An 18456-nucleotide genomic window follows, 5' to 3' on the forward strand; every position below is an offset into this window, starting at 1 on the left:
TTGCCTGTTGGCTTTGCCCTGCTCCCCATTTATGACTGATGACATGGTTCCAAACAATTAATGGCAAAGGTGAGTTAAGTAGCCATTAAATACTGGAGAAATGAACGCACTCATCAGAATCATGTAATCTCAGAACAGAAAAGAACCTTAAGAGATTATCTAGTCTGATATCCTTATTTTACAAAGGCAGCTCAGTTTAGAGACACCCCCTCAGAATCCTCCCTTGTAACAAATAAGTATTATGGAGTCAATCAAATCAATGCACCAGCCATGTGTAAGGATCTATCTATCTATCTATCTATCTATCTATCTATCTATCTATCTATCTATCCACACATACACACATATGTATATATATACATACACACACACACACATATATATATATACATACATATATATGCCTCATTCTGTACCTATGGTTGGTATGCTGAGAGGCAGGAGTCATGGGTCATCATCAGTCAGTTCTCTGAGGTTAGGACTGACTGTTGTATTGGTCAGTTATTACATCTTTAATTGCCATTTTCCTTGAGATTATTGTGCAAATTACTGTCCGGTTCTAATTATTTTACTCAGTCTGCAATTTGTTTTCTTCTCTTTCAAATTAATTTGCTTCCCTGAGTCACTTGTAGTGAGGACTGTCATGATGTTGGGAGAATAGGAATATGAGATTAGTCCCCTTAGGTTCAATAAAATGCAACCCGTGCTATCATTTTTCATCATAAAAAGGTTTAATGCATCTCCCTTAACTGCTCTTTAATGTTGGGGTTTATTAATAAGAGGTAAGCTCTTGAAGAAGAAAGAACACAGAGTGAGAAAAGAAGGAGCCAATTTCCAGGCTCCATTATGAGCTCTTTCTTACAGCAGGTCTTTTCACATCTCCAGACTTGGTAGCCCAGACCCCCAGTCAGGAAAGGAGAGGTTCAGATCTTATCTCTGATACCTACTAGTCGGGGCATGCCGGGAAAGTCACTAAAGTTCTCCAGGTTGTGTTGGCTGGAAAATTGGGAAAATAATACCTGTGGCACCTACCTCAAAGGAGTGTTTGGAGAATAAAGTGAGGTGATTATGAAAAGTATTTGGGAAATCTTAAGCACCTACATAAATGCCAATTGCAATTATTAAAGAGAACGAAACTGAGGTCTACCAAGGAGAGATTAGTTGTTAAAGTTCACACAGGTAGTATATGGTATAGTCAGAGCATGAACCCAAATATTCAATTCTGAGTCTTGCGTTCTTTCTGATACATCCACTCTGCTGGTGGTGAGGAGGGGACTTCAGGGCCATTCTAGAGGAATCAGACTTGCATTTGGAAAGAATTCTAGAGGTCATGTAGCTTACACCCAGAGGCAATGGTGGATACAGTGCTGGGCAGGAGTCAGGAAGACCTGAGTTCAAATCTGACCTCAGATTTTTACTAGCTGTGTGACTATGGGCAGGTCACTTAATATTCATATGACTCAGTTTCCTCAACTATAAAATTGGGATAATAATGGTGCCTACCTCCCAGGGTTATTGCGAAGACCAAATGAGATACTGATTGTAAAACACTTAGCACAGTCCCTGGCACATAGTAGGTACTATACTTCTTCCCATCTCCTTTTCTCTTTATTTTAAAGATGAGTAACTAAGGCCCAGAGACATTAAGTCACTTGCACTCAGGAGGGCTGGCAAAAAGTAAATAATACTGTTTGTATGCCTGTGTTCCTCTCTCAACAATTCCTATCCATGAAACCATAAAAGGAGGTTAAAAAGACCTTGGAAAACAATTATAAAAATCATCTGCAGGATGAAGTAGTCCTGTCCCTTGGCCATAGTGTGAGGCAGAGAAGCATAGTAGCAAGAGATTAGAATTTGGAGTCACAAAACCTGGGTTTGAGTCCTGACTTGGCCACTTAATACTTGTGTGACCTTGGGCAAGTCACTTAGTCTTTACGGGACTTATCTCATCTGTAAATGAGAGGGTTAGACCACTGATCTCAGGCCTTTTCCAAGTGTAGTTCTAAGATCCTATGGTAGAGTTAATGTCTGTGTGAAGATGATGAGTTGATGGTTCATGTATAGGCCTCAGATTTCTAAAATGTTGATTTCACAGCATCAGCATCTGATAGGGACATTGGAGATGACCTAATCCAGAGATCGCTACCTAACGGGGTGGGCCGTCACTTGACTTTTCAAAACATTTTGTTAACTGCATTTCAACATAACTAGCTTCCTATGTAATCTTATGTATATGGTTTTCTGCATTTAAAAATATTGTTCTGGGAAGGGGTCCATAGGTTTCATCAGATGACAAAGGAGGTCCATGATGCAAAAGAAAGTTAAGATCCCCTGAATCCAACTTCCTCATTTTAGAGGTTAAGAATGAAAACTGGAGGCTATGGAACACTATCTGAACAGCATCCAGATGGTGATCATGCCTTGAAGATAGGAAGACCACTTTGGACACATTCTGGCTGCATGAGCTTTAGGAGAATGTCCTCACCTGGGAGTTCCTAATGAAACCAAAGGCTCAGACCTTATCCTTAGCTCTAAATATTAGCTATTTTTATTACAAAGGGGGAAACTGAGGCCTAGCGATGAAAAGGGACTCACCCAAGGTAATAATAGGCAAAGGTGGGATTCAAATTCAGGTCGTCTGAATCCTGATCTCTGCCATGCTGCCTCATCAATCACTGTGGTAGGGGGCCCCTCTTTTTCTCCTTGTGACTCTGCCAAGCACCAGCAGCAGTAGCCTATCTCCATCCACCCCCTCTACCTAAGCAACTAGGATAGAGTGCTGGGCCTAGAGTCTGGTGGACCTGAGTTCAGCTCTGACCTCAAATACTTATCAGTTGGGTGACCCTGGACAAGTCATTTAGCTTTTGTCTCAGTTTCTTCAATGGTAAAATGGGGGTAATAATAGCACCTTACTCCCAAGGTTGTTGTGTGAATCAAATGAAATCTTTGTAAATTTTTGTAAACCACTTAGCATACAGTTGGTATTTAATAAATGACTGTTCCCTTCCTTTCCCCCATGCCCACCAGCGAGACACTAGGAGAAGTCCTCTCAGTTTGATTTTCCTGAAGAAGGCCCTGAGGACAGCACTGGTAGCAAATAAGACCATCTTTCAATTTACCTTTAAGAATTCATTCACTCAATACAAATTTGCTGGTAACAATTTTTAATCCAACAGACCATAAATGGTTTTGAATGTGGAGATAATAGAAAAACAAGAGCGGTAAGCAATTACTGCTGCCAAGATGAGGCAGGGGCCACTGGGAGTCACAGTTATGCCTCCCCCTAAAAAACCCTACAACCGAATTTTGCAGAGTAAATATGTAATTGGTGTTGTCTTTGCAAAAATCCTCCCTCTGGTTTTCAGGAGATCCCCTGAAGGCTTGAACAAAGCAGATGAAGAGTAGGAAAGATCTTATTTTGTTGAAAGTAAAGGAAGGAGTGCTTAACCACTGATCGCCCTTGTCAATTAGTCTTGGCAGGGGAGGATAAAATTCTGTCAGTCTTCCTGGAACTGCAGAAGTCAGTTTTTCAAGTCAATTGGTTCAACTGTAGAGGATGCTAATTCCTTTGGATTCCCCGTAACTCTCATTTCAGAACCAAGGCATTGTTGAGAGAGGAACATGGGAAGGAGTAGTAGGGAAGGTGATTCTGTGAATTCTTAAATATCTTCCAAAATTCCAGTTTTTAGAAAATATATACAAAAGCTAAATTCACAGCACAAGGGCATTCAAACTGCGTGTCTAAGGCTCCCAACTTTATAGGTTCAAGGACAAGAAGGATTCCCCAGAGATGGAAAAAATGTGCCAGATGCTTCTGTTTTTAGGTAATCTACTGCTGATTTCATTGATGTTGGACACATTTTAGGGCCTCCTCAACTACATTTGTGGTTACTCAAAAGAAAAAGGCTTAACGATCCCCACAGGGAAAATCAAGTGCATAAAAACAATGCTTATCAACTATATCATGACATGAAAGTGATTAGTCCATATTGGTGGGCAAGCACAGCAAATAGATGATGAGCAGGACTGATCAATAAAGAGGAAAAAGGTGATGAGCTGGATGACACTGTGCTTTGAATATAACCCTGATACACAAGCCCATCTATTTAAAACTATTATTTTTCCACAGCTATGGAGCACAGAACGATATGATCTCAGGAAAATATAAATTTCAGGCAAACCAAAAGTAGCATGGTGGGTATAAGTAGGTTGCAGTATGTTGCCAACCATGCCATGTTCATGAGAATCATCACATATAACTGAAAGAGGAGAAAAAAAGGAGAGAAAAGAATAAGCATTATGTTAAGCACCTACTACGTGCTAAGTACCCTAGTAGACTTGTGCTAAGTGCTGTTATCAAGAGTGATAGATAACAGCCCAAATGCTACACTGGTATTCATGAAATTTTAAGAGACACTAGCATTTTTCAAAAAACAAATACTCCATGGAAGATTTCTAGAATGACATAAGCAAGATAAGATAATGACAGGTTAAAAAAAAGTGTCAATGGATTTCAATCAATTGACAGGGGAGGAAGTACCCACATCAACAAAATCATGGATTCATGAAAGCATCAAAGCACACAGTCATCAGGATTACTCCTGCTTCCACTGGTACACTCCAAACCCCAACAAATCCAAGATGCTAATCATTTAGTTCCTTCTGCAAATCCTCTTGAAAGGATCTAAGATCCCCACAATGCATCAGAGGCCCTCCCTTAAGTCTTATCTTGAGAGTACCAATGGAGCACTAGGGTTGATCATCTATTGCCTCTTGTTCTTTCCACATGACTCCTTTTTCTAGTCGTAAACTTCTCTGATGATGTTTCATACCAATGCACATGCATAATTATCAATGGCAATCTACCTCTGTCAACTTGAACTCACCAACTCTTTTCTATTGCTATTGGGGGCTTTGACAATTTTGCTTCTTTTAAGATAATGGCATTTCCTGATTTACCAAATGTAATCTAGGTCCATATCCTTCTTCTGCTTAATTCTGGCTCTCTCTGAAGAGCTTTGGAATTGATTATGTGGCATGGGAGATGCTCGCAAAGAACACCTCAGTATGGCATACCCACATCAAAGAAGGCACTGTGCTCTATAAGCAAAGCAGAATTGAAGTAGCTCAAAAGAAATGTGAGATGCCCAAATTTAAAGAATCCACCCTAAACGTTCACATGGACTATTTGTTCCCAACCTGTGGTAAAGCATGCCAAGCTCATCTTGGTCTTATTGGTCAGTCAGATATATTGTAACTTGAATCTAACATAGTAATGTCATCTTGGTCCTCTTCAAGAATGAAGGACAACAACCAACCAATCAACCAACTTAACTCTGGCCCTAGATTATTGTCCAGCTGTGGCATTAGTTTGAAATCTATGTACTGACAGACTAAATCAAGGAGTTATACAATCAGTAACATGGCATAATCTGAGCAAGAGACATTTTGATCTTCTTTGTTTTTCCAATGTGGATGACTAGACTGATCTCTTTTGAATAATCACACATTTTCTTGGGGATGCACTGAAAAATTTTCCAGCTGAGCACAATTTCCTCAGTAAAACAGGACCATTCTGAGATCCTCAACAGTGATATGAATAGACATCAGGCCTTTGATTCAATGGCATAGGGCACTGCCAGTGAGAAACTTCCTCTATCAATGTAGGTTGGTACTTTCTCTGCAACTTACAACCTTGGACAGTTGCCTAGAACAGACATGTCAAACACATGGTCCACAACTCTCCCGAGGGTGACTTGAACCAAATTAAAGTGCAATTGGAAATATCTAACAAAATAAATTAAAATGCAATAAAACAATGATGGTGTAAGTATGTGGTTTTCTAAGTCGATATGTAGTCTACAGGGATTCTCACGTACAGTTTAGAGGACCCTGCTTCCATATGAGTTTGACACCACTGGCCTAAAGCACTGAGCGTTTAAATGATTAACCCAAGATCACATAGCCAGTATGTGTCAGAGGCAAGACTCACAAATAGGTCTTTCTGGCTTTGAGATACCATCTCAAACCATTATACTACACGGCCATGACACCAAAAGGGAATCTTTTTGTTTCCTTTCTATAGAGGAGATCCTCCATGACACTGGTGAAAACTTTGGCAAACATATATCTTATTTTATGCCTTATTTGATATGAATGTGGAACAAGTTAATGAAAAGGTGATTTCTGTGGTCATATCTGGTATTAATTTTACATACTTTTACCCTATGGAAAGCAGAAATTTTGTGTTGAAGGAGAGGCTTTGTTTTTGTTCTACCAGTTCAAATATTTCTTTAAAATCAATAAAGAAGAGAAAATGACTAAAATTATGCATTTTTACTGAGCATTTCCACTAAAGGTGTCTAATCTGTACATGGAAGAAAACTACTGGAGGGCAATGGAAAATGAATTAGGTTTGGTGCCATAGGGCTTGGGTGCAAATCCTGGCTCTATTACTTACTATCTGTGTGCTACTAGGCAAGTCACCTGTCTAGGGCCTCGGTTTCCACCTCTCAAAAGTGAGGGGGTTGTGCTAGATGGTCTCTGTAAGGTTCCTTTCATCACTAAATCAATGGTCCTATGGAAATGGCAGGAATGAAGGGTTATTCAAATGACCCATCCTCAAAAGAATCTTTATACACCAAAGATAATGCTTTTCCTTTCCCATCATAAAATATTATCTAGTACAGATCCTGTGATTTCATCTTTACTATACTAGCTGGCACAGAATGACCGCCCACGTGACGTCAATGTGCTGACACTTAGGGGGTGATATAGTGGATAGACTGTTGGACCTGGAGTCAGGAAGACTTGCATTCAAATCTGGCTGCACTGGCTGTATGACCCTGGGCAAGGCACTTAATCATTGCCCACCTCACTTTCTTTATCTGTAAAATGGGGATAATAATAGCAACTATCTCCTTGGTTTGTTGGGAGGATAAAATGAAATTATTTTTGTAAAGCATTTTGCAAACTTGAAAGCACTATAAATGTGTAGTAGTAGCAGTAGTAGTAGTACTAGTAGTAGTAGTAGTAGTAGTAGTAGCAGTAGCAGTAACAGCCAATGGCAGCAGTGGTGGTGGTGATGGGGGTAGTAGTGGTAGCAGTAGCAGTAACAGAAGCATTAGTGATGGTGGTGGTAGTAGTAGTAGCACTAGTGCTAGTGATACTACTATGTAGTATTTACATAAATTATATTTATATAATCGTGTTTTTAAGAGAAAACTATGTCATTCACATAGTAGTATAACAGTATCACTACCACCACCACTACTACTACTACTTCTACTGCTTGCTACTGCTGCTGCTAGTTTTCTTTTAGATTCATGATTGTTTACAGGTGAGCTTCACATGATACTCCTGGATGAAGCCTCATTATACAAATTTATAAGAGTAAAGGTTCGTTTCAATATTTGAATGTATGAATACATGACTGAAAAGGGGCTGCTACTATATAGATTTCATTTTTCTTCCTCTCTTGCTCTTTTCTTTTGAAACTGTTCCCTTTTTTTGAGGAGTGGGAGAGGGAGGTCTATAGGTACACATCTCTGAAATTATAATGGAAGTCAATTGGAAAATATGACAATTTGCAAAAATCAAACTTACATACACCTTCCAGATCGCCCATATTGCACCAAATGAGTTTCTAGAGTTACTTATTTAAGCACACTGATGTCTTAAATTCTGAATATCTGAAAAGAAATAAGACATTCTAGAGACCTTTCTGCTATGCTTCAACATTCTAGTTAGCTGAGAAAACACTCTCTCATAGGCAACAAAAGCAACAATAGAAAAGAATGGTTATATATACATATATATATGTATATATATATATATGTCAGACACAAATTATTTTATTAAAAGCAATGTCACTGGTCCTACATAGGTAGAGAATGAACCAAAAGAACTGATAATCTTCACAGATGGGTAAAAGGGAAATTCATGATTTTCCAAGGGGTCTCACATATTTTTACTTCCCTACCTTCCTACCTCTCTGCTTCTGAATAAGGCTTACTGGATAATGGTGATCTCTCCAAGATTTAAACCAAGTAAAATTTGAACATCTAAGAGGCTCAGGACTTTGATCTGTTTTATTTCAGAAACAATCAGATAAAGCACACCGGCCTGGGAGTCAGGAGACCTGGTTTCTAGTCCAGGCACTGCCACCAATTTGCTGTGTGACTTTGGGCAAGTTATGTCACCTCTGTTGGCCTCAATTTCCTTATCTGTAAAATGAAGGGGTTGGACCAGACTGATCTCAAAGGTCCCTTTCAACTCTAGCATCCTATGGTTTTAATGATCTTGTGAATCAAACATTTGATGATTCTAACTTTTTTGTCCAACAAACACTTCCCATAATTTTTTTTTTAATCAGGCAGTTAGTCATAGCTACCAGATCATTGTTTTCTAAATAAGAAAACTGGGTTCTCTGAGATACTAGTTTGATTCACTCTTAAGATGATAGAGCCAATGCTGCTTGGCCAAAGGACTAAGACACCATGCATTAGAGGGAAACTGGGTCCCAGAGAGGACTTAATGTGACAGAATCAGGGATAGTCAGTGTAGTGGAAAGGGCACCAAATGTGAATATGTGGACTAGAACCCTTATTCTGCTTCTTGGCATTTCTGTAACCAGAGGCAAATCACTTCACTTTTTTAGGACTCAGTTTCCTTATTTGTAAAATAAGGCTTAGGCTAGATTATCCCTAAATCCCTTTCCTGAACTACAATTCTGAAACCTACAAAACGTTAACAAGGGACCCCAGAGGTCATCTAGGTGAACCTAAACTTGAACAGAAATATTTTCTTCAACAAAAGTGGCCACTTTTGTTGCTTGAATACCTCCAGGGGCAGGAAATTCACCTCTCAAGGCAGCCCAATCTGTTTATAGGAAACTCTAAATGTTAGGAAATTCCTTCAGTTAGCCCAAATCTGCCTCTTTGAACCTTAAGCTCATTGATCTTAGCTGTTCTCTCAGAGAATAAAGCAAACCTAATCTTTCCACATGACAGCCCTTCCTTCCTAGTTTAAAAACTGTCTTCTTGATTCCCCCCAAATCTTCTTTTTTCCATGCTATATAACTCCAGTTCCCTAGAGATGGTCCCCATCTTGGTGGTCTACCCCCAGGTTATCCAAATTCCTCCCAAAATATTGTGACCAGAACTCAAAAACACCCACAAAGATGGAGTCTGATCAAGATAAAGTATAGCTAGATAACCTTATCCAGGATGGAGAGGAAACCCCTAAGTTTTTAATCGCCTATGTTTATCATGACTCCATACTTCCATATATGGAATTTGCCCAAGTTCAATAACCATTACAAATGTTTTCTCTAACGACTGCCTCCTGTTAGATCTCTTCCATCTTCAATTTTGCATTTTATTTCGTTAGATTTGCCACATCATTCTAGCTTGCCAAGATGTTGGGCTTTTTTTAATCATAGCTTTGTCATCCACTTTAGGCATTCCCTGACAGTTTTGTGTCATCTACAAATTGATAAGCAGTCTATTTGTGCCTTAATCAAAGTCATTGATAAAAATGGTAAACAGAACAAGGACAAGAATGGAACACTGTAGTACTCCATTACAGATTTCTTTTCAGGTTTCTATCAAGCCACTAGTCATCACTTTGAGTTCTAACTAACTGTGTTATCATAAAATCCATAATTCTCTATCTTTTCTATGAGATATGAGACTTCCTCAAATGATCTGTGGAAATATACAAGTTTACTAATCTCCCAAATTACAAATCTACATGTCATAAATGTTCATAAAACCATTTTATTGACTGTAATTTTGATTTCTGAAGAATATGTTCTTTATAAGAAAAAACAAGAAAAATTCCTTCACTCCTGAGTGACTCATTATTTATAGATTTTTACAATTTCCTGCTTTACTTCATGGATGAATACATTAAGTATAAATGTATTATACATCATCCTATAATGCCCTCTAACTCAGTGAATGTTGTGTTCTATGTATACAGCATTCAAGTAATACATGAATAATTCCTTGAACAACACCACACCTATGCTTCAGAGATCAGATGTTTTGGAGCTGTTATAATTACAATATTTTTTATTTATTTGGTAAAATGAATTTTTTATTAAAATGCATTTTATTATAAAGTATTTTATTGAATTTATTATATCTTTTTGCATTAATGAGAATTAATGGACTATCACCATTTTATATTAGTTGGAAGAAATTAGATAAAAGTAATTGCATTTTAGAATTCTGTTCATAAATTTTTACCTGTTTCTAATGTACTGAATGTTTTAACAAATTGAAGATATATAATATTTCTCTAATCTGTCATTCTAATAATTCTGCTAAAATGGATATAAAGTTATTCTGAGATGATTTGATCTTTGTGAACCAACATTGGATCATAGTGATCATCTCTTTCTTCCTTAAGTATTTATAATCTGTTTAATAAGCAAGGAAACAGGTCATCAGCATCACAGTCATTAGCCTACACTTTGCAGAATCTATATTGACATTCTCTTTCAAAACTTGGACCATATTTGCCCATCTTCTGGCAGAAGTTCACTTCCTTTTTCCCACCTCCTTAATGATCACCAATAATAATTCAAAGATCCCACAGGCAGTGCCAGTACTAGAATGATTAATCTCTGACCATGTGATACACATACCTCTCTGCATCATTAATTACCAAAGAATAACATAAAACACAATCCAGGAAAGAGAAATTGTAATTACTCCATTTTAGAATCAGGAGTTCATCAGGAAAAAGAACTTTGTTTGTAAATTTTAAAAAGATCTCTTTATTAAAAACACACACAACTATGCATATTATGTAAGTAGATCTTCTTGAAAGTATCCTTATCAGTAGGAACTTTTTGTTTTTAATTGTTATGGTCAGAATTAGTATTATAATTATTTAAAAGTTCTTTTGATTTTCTTCTGGCTATCATGGCTTTTTTGAATGAAGTTTATGCTACCATCCTCTTCAAAGTACCATAATAATTTTTTAAAGGAACTGGTATTAGTAGTTTTGAGAGTAGGATTAGAACTCCTAACCCAAGAAGTCAGCTGTCTAAGATTTTGCAGAACCCACCTGGGCAAAGGAATCAAAATACGAGGGTTCCCCCCCACCCAGTGATGTAACCCTGAAGCCTTTAGCTGCCAGCCACAGAATTCGAAGAAGCAGTTATCATGGTGTTAGCCCTGTATCTAATATGGCCCAAACATTTGGGCTTTATAGACTGGTTTCAAAATTTCACTAGAAGAAAAGAAGTTATATACTCAAAATCCTGGCAGTCAGCCCCAGAAGAAGCTCTGGAGTATTTCCATGTGAGGCATGATATCAATGAGAGACACAGAACCAACAGAGAATCCAATGCAATGCAATGTAAAGCAATGCAACTGAAGTACTTCAGTGGCTTCTACTTGTACAAGGTATTGGGAATACAATGATAAAACAAAATCAGACCCTGTCCTCAAAGAGCTTATATTCCACTAGCAGAGAAAACAGGCAAACATATCAATAAATATAAGATTATTTGAGGAGTGAGAATGCACTATTGAGGGATAGTAAGGCATACACCGAGGATAAGAGATTACCATCTCCAAACTAGACACAGTTGGAAAATAATGCCTTCTAGCTCCCTAATTACCTGCAGCTCTGGGAGCAAATGCAAATTTGGGAGAAGCAAGTCTAGCAGCAGAGAGAAAGAGCTCCCTTGAGAGGCCAATACTATTCATGATGCATTTCCTAGCTTTTTTATCTAAATACAAGAAATACTTCTGACTGTTGATCTTCATCCAGTCTCTTGCTTCAGTCTAGATCCAGATGAGCTTCTTACTATAAGCAGTTGGACACTGTTGACTGGAGCATTATCAGCTTATGATGGCATTGTACAACCTCTCAAACTCACCTTCGTCCAAGTGGTCTCAGAGATCACATTATGGCCCATCTGTGGAAACCTGCCCATTTGTATATAGGCACAAGGGTCTTGCTGAGGAGTGGAGAACCTTCAGTGACTTGAACTGTCATAAGCTAAGCCCAATGAAGAGACCTCAGTCCAAGTGGAAATGAATTGCTGACAGCTTTCTATCTTTGAAAGTCACTCAAGTAATGTTCTTAGCATCTGAATGTCTCCTAAGAAGCTTCTAATAGATTCAATGTTTTGTTTATTCTACTAAGTTCAGGTCAAGGGTCATTTAATAAATTTGTATTACAATGTTCTTTCAGAAGATGCCAACACAAACTCTTTTGTGACCAGTACTAAATAGTTCTAAACACCCGGGGAGGTCACACCCAGACATTTTACAGACAGGTAAATGGGAAAATCTGTAAATGGGAAGGGCCACACACGTGATGAGATAAAAAGTAATGAAATTTTAAACACAGAAGACCACACAAACCAGCATCCTCATGGGTTTTGCCTTTCAATGCAGTCATTACGGAAGACTGTATATTCATTCTAATAAGACTGCCAGACTCAAAGCATTGTAGGAAGTCTTCAGTAAAACTGAATATACCAATCATACATGTAAATCAGTTTCATTATGTGACAATCACACCTTAGCTTGAACCATTAACAGGATTTCCCAATATGATGATTCTTCACCTGAATGACTTTTGGACATTTCCCAAAATCAAAGTCAACTTTGAAGGGTGAAAATTTGCCATCTTATTGTGTTCTCAAAAGGTAATTCCCATGGGGAAATTCTAAAAATATTCTGAACATTGGAAATAAAACTGAAGAAAGTGTAAAGTGACTCAAAGTTGAAGGGAACAGCACTCAAAAAGGATGGCAACATTATCTGTTTCCAGTCTTATTATATTATAGTCATACTTCATATGTAGCTCAGGTCAATTTCAGGGAGTCTGCCTGTCTGCCAGTGGTTGGATGAGACCTTTCCAACAGTACAACGCCATCCGAAAATGACTGAAGGGTCAGGGTGCTATAAAAGAAGGTTGATAGGGAATTAAATGACAAGTTACCTGTGACATTTCAATGAATCACTTTGTGGGTGGCATTTATGAGGCAGGAATACAGCAATTATAAATCCATTGGTTCAGAAGAGAAGAAGTGGGGTGGGGTTAATGCCCCGTCCTGAAGTACAGGGTCTCAGCTTAGATCGTCAAAGTCCTTGACAGACCTGTTCAATCCCTAAGTCCTCTCTCTGCCATCCCTCAGGACTGCAGCCCAGCAAAACCAAAAACAGATCTGAGTTGAACATGGGACCTACCTCTGGCCTCACAGGGTCTTCAATGCCCACCACACAGATGCAGGTCAAATCATTGAGGATATCATTCTCATTTTCCCAGTCAGGCTCTGGGCTACTTGGGAAGTCCCGATAAGCTACGCAGATTGTTCGGAGGCCATCGCAAGCCATGGGCTCAATCACCTTCTTGACCATCTCATCTCGGTCTCGGGGGCGGAAGACTCGGGCCTCACCAGCCGGGCTGAGGATTTTGCAGCATCTGAAAGAAGCAATGTAATAACCTGGTTGGCTGATCAATCTGGGAGTATCAAGATAATGGGACTAATGAGAGTTTGAAAGTAAGTTACTGAAGTTGTACCTTGTCTTGCTTTTTCCATCGCTAGTGTTTAGCACAGTGCCTGGAGTATAGTTAGTACTTAATAAATGCTCACTCATTCTTTTGTGGCATTTTAGGGTTAAGCACTTGGGCTAAGCCCAGTCACGTTTTAGTTTTTCCCATCCTTAGATAGATACAATAATATCAGGTCTTTGCTATCACAATTATGAACATAATTCAGGGTCCAGCATTTTCTTTCCTCCTAGGAATGTCTTAGTCTAAGTCCTTGATGTAAGGGTTAAGGTAAGGAAGGAAATGTCGGAAGGTGGATAGCAAATTCTTGAACTCAGGTGGCCTGAGTTCAAGTCTCTCCTAACACTAAATGCTGCGATTCTAAATAAGTCACTTAATTATGCTCAAGTCAACTTCTAAGACTCTAAGATGCACAGCAGATGCCAATTCGCTTTGGTAGAGGAAGTTTCTTCTCTCCGACAATGAAATCATGAATATAGTCTTTAAGGGTTAACAGTACCCCCTTGCATCATGATTCCTTAAGACAACTAACATCTACCTGTGTGACTTTGGATAAGTCACTGAGCCTCCCCAGGGCCTCAGTTCATCTCTCTGTAAATGGAGGTGTATTACGTGACCTCCAATGTCCCTTCTAGGTCTAAATCTGTAGTCCTGCAGTCTTGTGCCAGCCACTCATTTTAAAAGAGGAAGATTTGGCCTAAAGAAACAGTGATTGACTAAAGCTATACAAGTAGAAAGCAACTAAGGTGCCCAGTTCCCTAACTCAAGTGCTCTATCCACTACTTCACACTGCCTTCAGAAAGACAGGAGATGCAGTGGATGGTCACCCTCTGGGATATAACCCCCACCAGAAATAGGCTACCTGCCGGACCACTAGATACAGGTATTTGGAATCTCAAGTTGTTCCCTACAAATGAGTCAGGAACTTTGAGAGGGAGAAAGAGGTCTAGGACAACAGTCAAGAGATCTGGACTCTAGTCCTAACTTTGTAACTCACTTGTTTGGGCATCTGAGAGATTAGGAAACAGAGAAGCTAAGTAACTTGCCTCAGCCCAAGCATCAAGGGAGACGTCAAGTCAGGATTTGAACACAGGCCTTTCTGACTCCCTGAGCCATATTCTTTCCACTATTTTATTCTTATCCATAATCATGAGCAAGGTACCACTACCAAATATCAACAACAAACTTTACCACATCCTCCCAAATCACCAATGCCAAAACAAACAGAGAACTATGAGTCTACAATATAAAAGTCTAAAGATTTTCAAGATAACCTGATCTGCAAGTTTGAAGACTTGGGTTTTAATATTGACTCAGTTAGCAATTTACTGTAGAACTCTGCACAAGTCACTTCCTGGGCCTCAGTTTCCCCAAGGGGGTTGGTCTAGATGACTTCTAAGGTCCCTTTCTGTTACTACAGATCTTATGGTTAAGGATTTTTTTTTTTTTTTTGGCCAACTTAGAGGCAATGAGGCTAGGCTAGATGACCTGTTGGAGGTCACTTCCAGTTCTAGGAAAGTCTGGCCATAAGCCCTGGGTACTTACTTTTTCAGCACAATCTCTGACGCCCCTTTGCTATACATTCGAAAGCTTTCATCAGGCATCTTAATCACTGTGCTCATGGACTTCCTGACGGAATTAAAGGTATACACTTTGTACAGCTTCTCCTCAGGCATCTGGTTCCTCACAGGCTCATAATCTTGCTTCAGGTCCAGCACAAACCCCAACAAGCCGCATTCAGTCTTGTTACCCACCTGGCGGGGCAGGGCACCTTCCTTCTCTGGTGGCTAAGAGAGAAGATGGCACAGTTTAGTTTCTAGCTCATCTTGTGATGGGTCCATGCTCTCCCATCAGGCCTGGGTTAGCAGAGAAATCCAGCCCACTGAGAAAGATACTGCCCTCTTTTTTTTTTTTTTTTTTTTTTTAGGAGAAAGAGAGGCGGGTCAGAATGGTCAACAGGGACAGGGTACAGAAAGTAAGGGCAGAAGGCCTGAGATATAGTATTGAGTCTGCCTCTGACACACTCCAGTGACCTTGATAAAATCAAGATTTGTTTCTCCACCTATAAAAAGGGAGAGTTGGGCTCCTGAAGTTTCCTTCCCAAGCTCTGGCATCCTAAAAAGCATCGGTGGGTTTTGTCTGCTAGGCCCACGGGAGTTAATGAGTAGGTTTGAGTAGAGGAGTGACATGGTCAGATTTATATTAGAGGAAAATTAGTCTGGTACTAGTGCAAAAAATGGATTGACAGAAATGTGGTGGACTGTTGGGGTGGAATGAGAAATACATTGTTAAGTATGGCCAACGGGTTGATTTGTTTTTAATTGGACTTCTATGTTTCAAGGGAGGGTTTCCCCAGGCCTGGAACAATCTCCATCTTCACTTCCACCTCTAAGAAATCCCAGCTCCTTTAAGGCTCAACTCAAGTGGCATCTTATTCAAGATCCTCCAGTTCTTAGAACCTCCCAAACCCAAAATACTTTGCATCTGATGTACTTTGTATTGACATATTTGTGAACACAATGCATCCTCTCAACAGAACACAAACACCTTGAGGGCAGGGTGTGTTTTATTTTTATATTTGGATCCCCAGAGCTTGGCAAAATGCCTGGTACATAGTACGGACTTAAGAAATACTTGCCAATTAATTGATTCTACTGTGCATGATAAGGCACATAGTAAGGACTTAATAAATACTTGTCCATTGATTGATTCTATTATGTGTAATGAGAAGGGGAAAGGGAAGTCATTAGGAAATTGGGAAATTTCAATGATGTATCTTTTTTAAGGGCACAAATAACTTTTTTTCTTCCCTCTGAATAAAGAAATTTGTTTGAGAGAGGAAGGGCCTGGAAGCAGGAAAGACAAACTAGGGGCTGTTACAATAGCCTGGGTGTTGGGAAATTAAGAAATACAAAAGACTCTGGAGAAGTGATATAATGGGGGGATTGGTTAGTGTCAAGAGAACTTGGGAACCAATTAGATATGACAATCAAAGGAGATTTCAGAGTGAGAGATAATCCCACGAGGTTCCTCTGTCAGAAACAGGAAAGGGAGGGGAAGGAAGAAAGTCTGTGTGAAGGTAGGGATTAACTAGTTCAATCTGGGACAAATCGCATAATATATTACTAACTCTCAGTGGAAAAGTGAGGAAGGAAAAAAAAGGAAAGAGAGAAAAGGAAGGAAAAAACCCTCCAGTTTCCTGACACCATACAGCTGAGAGCATTTAAGAGAGCAAAATTCATAGTTTTATGCCAAATTCAGAGCTATGGCACCTCACTGCTGCCTTGAGTAGTTGTGTTTTTTAAATGTCGTGCATTAGGCAACTGAGAAAACGATTCTGCCATTACAAACAGGCTCCTCTCTTTATTACACTTCCCTCTCTCCCAAATCAATGGCTGAACAGAAAGAGTTATGGTAGAATTAGCAGCAGGCAGGGGCAGGTGAGAGAAAGCCAAACTCCAGATGTTTCTTTGTTTTTCATTGATGTAACTTCTCGGGGATTTGTGTTTCCTTCCACTTAGCCTTTAACAACCAGAGGGCTCCAGGGTGAACTGGTATACTAGAACCTACCAGGACTTTTGCCTACATCCTTTCAGGAATCATTCAAAAGGGAGAAAAGACGAGAATGAAACTGTCCAGACAGAACCTAGTCTGATCATACACAGAAGCGATGAAGGTGGCTTCCCACTCACAAGGCAGGAAAGTCAGCCTAGAATGAGGACTTCCTCCCCCTTCTCCCTAGATCCTAGCTGATGCCTGAAATCACTTTCCCAGAAGTCAAAGGGCTTCAGTCCTCAGTAAGAGGCTAGAAAGTCAAAGAGCACTGCAGAGAGTGAGGTGGGGTTCAGTGCCTTGAGTGCTGGGTCTCAAGTCAGAAGACATGGGTTCAAGTCCTGACTCATTTATTAATTATACAACTGTGGGCAATTTAATTCATCTCACAGGCTTCCATGTTTCCAATTAGTCAGGCTAGGTGATATTTAAGACTTCTTTTAGCTTAAAATGCTATGAATTGGGACTTAGACTCAATTGTAAACGACTGATATCAAAACCTTCTCTCAGAGTAGGATCACAAATTTAGAGGTGGAAGTGACCTTAGAGGGCATCCAACCTTCTCATTTCATAGACAAGAGATTAAGTGACTTGCCTGAAGTCATTCATGCTGTCTAGGCTCTAACTTGGGCCCTTCAACTTGACATCCTATTCTCTTTCTACTAAACTATGCTACCTTACAGGCCTTATGCCTCAAAAGGACCAACATGCCCTGCAAGAAAAACCAGTTGGGAAACAGACATCATTTCTAATATTCTGAAATACACAAGAAAAGCATCTTTCTTGGAGATGTATTTAAATGTTTATATGCATGTACACATGTGTGTATGTATGTATGTGTATATATTTGGAATATGTGTGTGTATGTGTGTGTGTGTGTGTGTGTGTGTGTGTGTGTGTGTGTGTGTATGGAGAGAGCAGTTAACCTTCTATTCTTTTCCTCCTTAGGTGATACACGAATGACTTCCTTCATATTTTCCTAACTAAAGAAAAAGGCAAGAAAAAAACTCACATAATGAAAAATACTCAATTGCTAAGCAGAACAGGGACTAGTAAAGCCTCAACCTCTTTATTCTATTATCCTTCAGGAAATACTCTCCTTGTCTTTTGAAAAGGATTAAGACAAGGGAAAATAAGTAGATTCTCCAACTTAAGATCATCAGAGAGTCTGCTCTGTCTTTCGTATTCACATCTGGGAAATGGTCACTCTCTTCACTGAAGATAATGAATGTTTCTAAATCTTCCAATTCAGACATGTCTTCATTCCCTCTCCAAGCTCTGATTCTGACTTTTCCCCAACTCTGTAGACTTTCCGCATCATGCTCACCAGTGAGTACCTCATCCCTACCTCTTCTCCTA

The 18456-nt window shown here is 39.4% G+C and overlaps 1 protein-coding gene across 8 annotated transcripts in view; it reads right to left on the reverse strand.

The window, feature by feature from the left end:
* ATP2B2 (ATPase plasma membrane Ca2+ transporting 2) overlaps positions 1–18456 on the reverse strand; it is a 666717-nt gene that overhangs the window by 43706 nt on the left and 604555 nt on the right. For all 8 annotated transcript variants that reach the window (XM_072598490.1, XM_072598492.1, XM_072598495.1 and 5 more), the window contains 2 exons: positions 15091–15332; positions 13221–13455 (listed from right to left, as the gene is read on the reverse strand). In XM_072598490.1, the coding sequence (XP_072454591.1) occupies positions 13221–13455; positions 15091–15332 (477 nt within the window). The remainder of the gene's footprint in view (positions 1–13220; positions 13456–15090; positions 15333–18456) is intronic.

This window comes from Notamacropus eugenii, chromosome 3 (genome assembly GCF_028372415.1).
Source record: "Notamacropus eugenii isolate mMacEug1 chromosome 3, mMacEug1.pri_v2, whole genome shotgun sequence".
Taxonomy (NCBI): domain Eukaryota; kingdom Metazoa; phylum Chordata; class Mammalia; order Diprotodontia; family Macropodidae; genus Notamacropus; species Notamacropus eugenii.